The sequence below is a fragment of the Malurus melanocephalus genome, unplaced genomic scaffold, assembly GCF_030028575.1.
Source record: "Malurus melanocephalus ecotype Western Australia unplaced genomic scaffold, MMel_1.1 scaffold_1258, whole genome shotgun sequence".
In the NCBI taxonomy this organism is placed as follows: domain Eukaryota; kingdom Metazoa; phylum Chordata; class Aves; order Passeriformes; family Maluridae; genus Malurus; species Malurus melanocephalus.
In genome coordinates, this window is record NW_026624490.1 from 5,272 (window position 1) to 8,312 (window position 3,041).

General features: G+C 57.4%; 1 protein-coding gene across 1 annotated transcript in view; it reads right to left on the minus strand.

Annotated features, from left to right (window-relative positions):
* Positions 1-643: 643 nt before the first annotated feature.
* IKBKE (inhibitor of nuclear factor kappa B kinase subunit epsilon) overlaps positions 644-3,041 on the minus strand; it is a 7,321-nt gene continuing 4,923 nt past the window's right edge. Inside the window, exons 6-10 of the mRNA XM_057387577.1 lie at positions 2,905-3,041; positions 2,387-2,497; positions 2,006-2,185; positions 1,464-1,666; positions 644-735 (exon numbers count right to left, since the gene is read on the minus strand). The exon at positions 2,905-3,041 is cut by the window's right edge and continues 12 nt beyond it. Of these exons, the coding sequence (XP_057243560.1) occupies positions 659-735; positions 1,464-1,666; positions 2,006-2,185; positions 2,387-2,497; positions 2,905-3,041 (708 nt within the window). The 3' untranslated portion in view covers positions 644-658. The remainder of the gene's footprint in view (positions 736-1,463; positions 1,667-2,005; positions 2,186-2,386; positions 2,498-2,904) is intronic.

Sequence of the window (3,041 nt, forward strand, 5' to 3'; positions counted from 1 at the left end):
CAGGAGAGTACCAGGACAGTGCAGGATAGTGCCAGGAAAATGCCAGGACAGTGCCAGGACACTGCAGGATAGTGCAGGACAGGACACTGCCAGGACAGTGCCAGGACACTGCAGGACAGTGCCAGGACAGTGCCAGGACACTGCAGGACACTGCCAGGAGAGTGACAGGACACTGCCAGGAGAGTGACAGGACACTGCCAGGACAGTGCCAGGACAATGCCAGGACACTGCAGGACAGTGCCAGGACAGTGCAGGACAGTGCCAGGACAGTGCCAGGACACTGCAGGACAGCGCCAGGACAGTGCCAGGACAGGACACTGCCAGGACAGTGCCAGGACAGTGCCAGGAGAGTGCCAGGACAGTGCCAGGACAGTGCCAGGACAGGACAGTGCCAGGACAGGACACTGCCAGGAGAGTGCAGGACAGTGCAGGACAGTGCAGGACAGTGCCAGGACAGGACAATGCCAGGAGAGTGCCAGGACAGTGCAGGACAAGGACAGTGCCAGGAGAGTGACAGGAGAGTGTCAGGACAGTGCCAGGACAGTGCCAGGACAGTGCGAGGACAGTGCCAGGACAGTACCAGGACACTGTAGGACAGTGCCAGGACAGTGCCAGGACAGTGCCAGGAGAGTGCCCAGGGCTGCCCTGAGCCCCTGGCTCACGCACCCACCTTGGCTGCGCTGCAGTCGGCCACCACGTCCACCCTGGGCACGAATTTGGGGAACTCCAGTGCCGCTGGAAAGAGAGGAGGGGTCAGGGTGTGGGGTCAGGGTACGGGATCAGGGTATAGGGTCAGGGTGTGGGGACAGGGTACGGGATCAGGGTCAGGGTGTGGGGTCAGGGTTAGGGTGTGGGGCCAGGGTGTAGAGTCAGGGTTTGGGGTCAGGGTGTGAGGTCAGGGTCAGGGTGTGGGGTCAAGGTTTGGGGTCAGGGTGCAGGGTCAGGCTGCTCCCACCCACCAAACCAACCCTGCAGCCACTCAGGATTGCAGCCTCAGTGCTGAAGGCTCAGTGCAGCCCCCCAGAATATTCTGGAAGCACTGATGATGGCAGGAATTCCMTGCAAAGCCCAGTGGGGCTGTGGAGCACCAGCACATGGCAGGGGAAARGTGACCMYRGAAACTCCTAATCCTGCTCCAGYTCCTGCARTSAGKGACCAGGAATGGGAATGGGAATTGGGGCTGGAATTGGCACTGGGAACCTTCACACCCCACTGGTGGAACTGGGATCTCTACTGGGAACGGGGACTGGCACAACCTGGCAGTGGGAAACGACCAGTTTGGTGAACTGGGAACCCTACTGGGAACTGGGACTGGCTCCAACACTGCCCAGGCACCCAGACCTGGGATCAGGCAGGAAATGGGCCCATCACCCTGCTGGGAAATGGGAAATCTTTTGGGATAATAACTGGAACAAATCCCTCATCCGACAGCCGCTGACACATCCGGGACCATCCGCACTCACGGTCTCGGTATCGAACCCCAACCACGTCCTCAGGCTGTTCCGAGGTGCTCAGCAACATCAGGGGGCTGAACTCTGTGGTTCTGCAGAAATGATGAGCTTGTAGGTTGGGATCCAGCTCGTACAGGTGTCCTTCAAAAAAATACTCCTGGTGGTGAGGGGCTATATTTGTCTGCTTGAAGACGGCATCCAAAAACTTGGTGGTGCTGGAACGGAGAAAGAAGTGAAAGGGTGGGGATAAGCAATGAGGTGAGCACACAGATTTGTGCCACTTCAGCAGCCCTCAAAATACCAAAATATTGATGTTTTTTCTTAGCAAAATACGGCACAAAGTCAGCAGAGCCCTTCAGACACCTCCCTGGGACTCTGTGAGTGCCCAAAGCTCCATCAATGGAAAGGCTGATGTGAGCCTGGTGTGTTTAAACCCGATTTGGGAGTGATGCCAAGGGAATGGTGCTGCCCCAGGGTCACCTGTGACAGGGAAAGGCTGAGCCTTCTGAGCCCCAGCCCCAAATTTGCGTTAAACACAGCCTGGGCATCCTCACGTGTTGTAGGAGTGGATGTAGATGCGGTGGGAGGACGCCTGCTGCAGGGAGAACACGTCCACCACGATCCTCTGCAAGATGTCGTTGGTTCCGGCGAAAAACTGATCAAAGCCCCAGCATTTCTCCTGATCCACCTCCAGGATGTTGGCCAAGATGGGGATCAGCTGATCCTTCAGCCCCCTGAAAGGGCAGAAACGGCAGAAAGAGATGTTTGGATGAAAGAGGTGACCACTGAGAGCCACTGAGAGCCGCTGCCATTTCCTGCAGCCCCTTTTTCTGTCTGGAAAGCGAATCCCCTTTTCCCTGGCTGGGAAGCTGTCCCAACTGAAGATGAGAAGCTCCTCTGGCCCCCCAAGGATATGGGGTTGCAGGGACACTCACACCGAGAGGCGGCAGGTGATGGGCAGCTCGTAGCTCCACTCCACGGTGCCGTTCTCCTGCCTCTGCACCCCGGCGATGGCTCCCGGAGGCTTCTCCGTGGTGATTTTGTACCTGGGGGAGGGAATTGGTGGCTGCTGGMAGGAGCCAAGTGAGCTCTGATCCACCTGAGGGATGGGGAAGAGCAGGGCTGGGCTGGGGAAGATGTGATTCACTGAGGAAATAAAGTGCCCAGAGGGAAAAAACTGTGGGAAATGGTGAAAACTTCCAAGAGAGTGTCAACCCTGCTTCATCTTCCAGCTGGGGTACATTTTATGGGATTATCTGGCATGGAAGATCAAGATCATCGGGTTCCTATGCTCAGTGCCCCACCCAGCAATCCCTTTTGGAGGAAAACATGGAAAATGGGAAATGGGTTCTGCCCCCACAGCACACACAGCACTCCCAAGGGATCCTTGACAGGGCTTTGAAGCCATATGGGGTCAAACCAGCAGGGAATCACAACTGGGCATGGGACCTACATCATCTCCTTGTTCCTGCGGGGTCCCCCGAAGGGCACRAACGGGAGGCTGCCGGTGGCAGCGTGGTAGAAGGTGACACCAATGCTCCAGAGGTCCACGGTGACACCGAATGCCTTCTGCGGTGGCTTGCGCAGCAC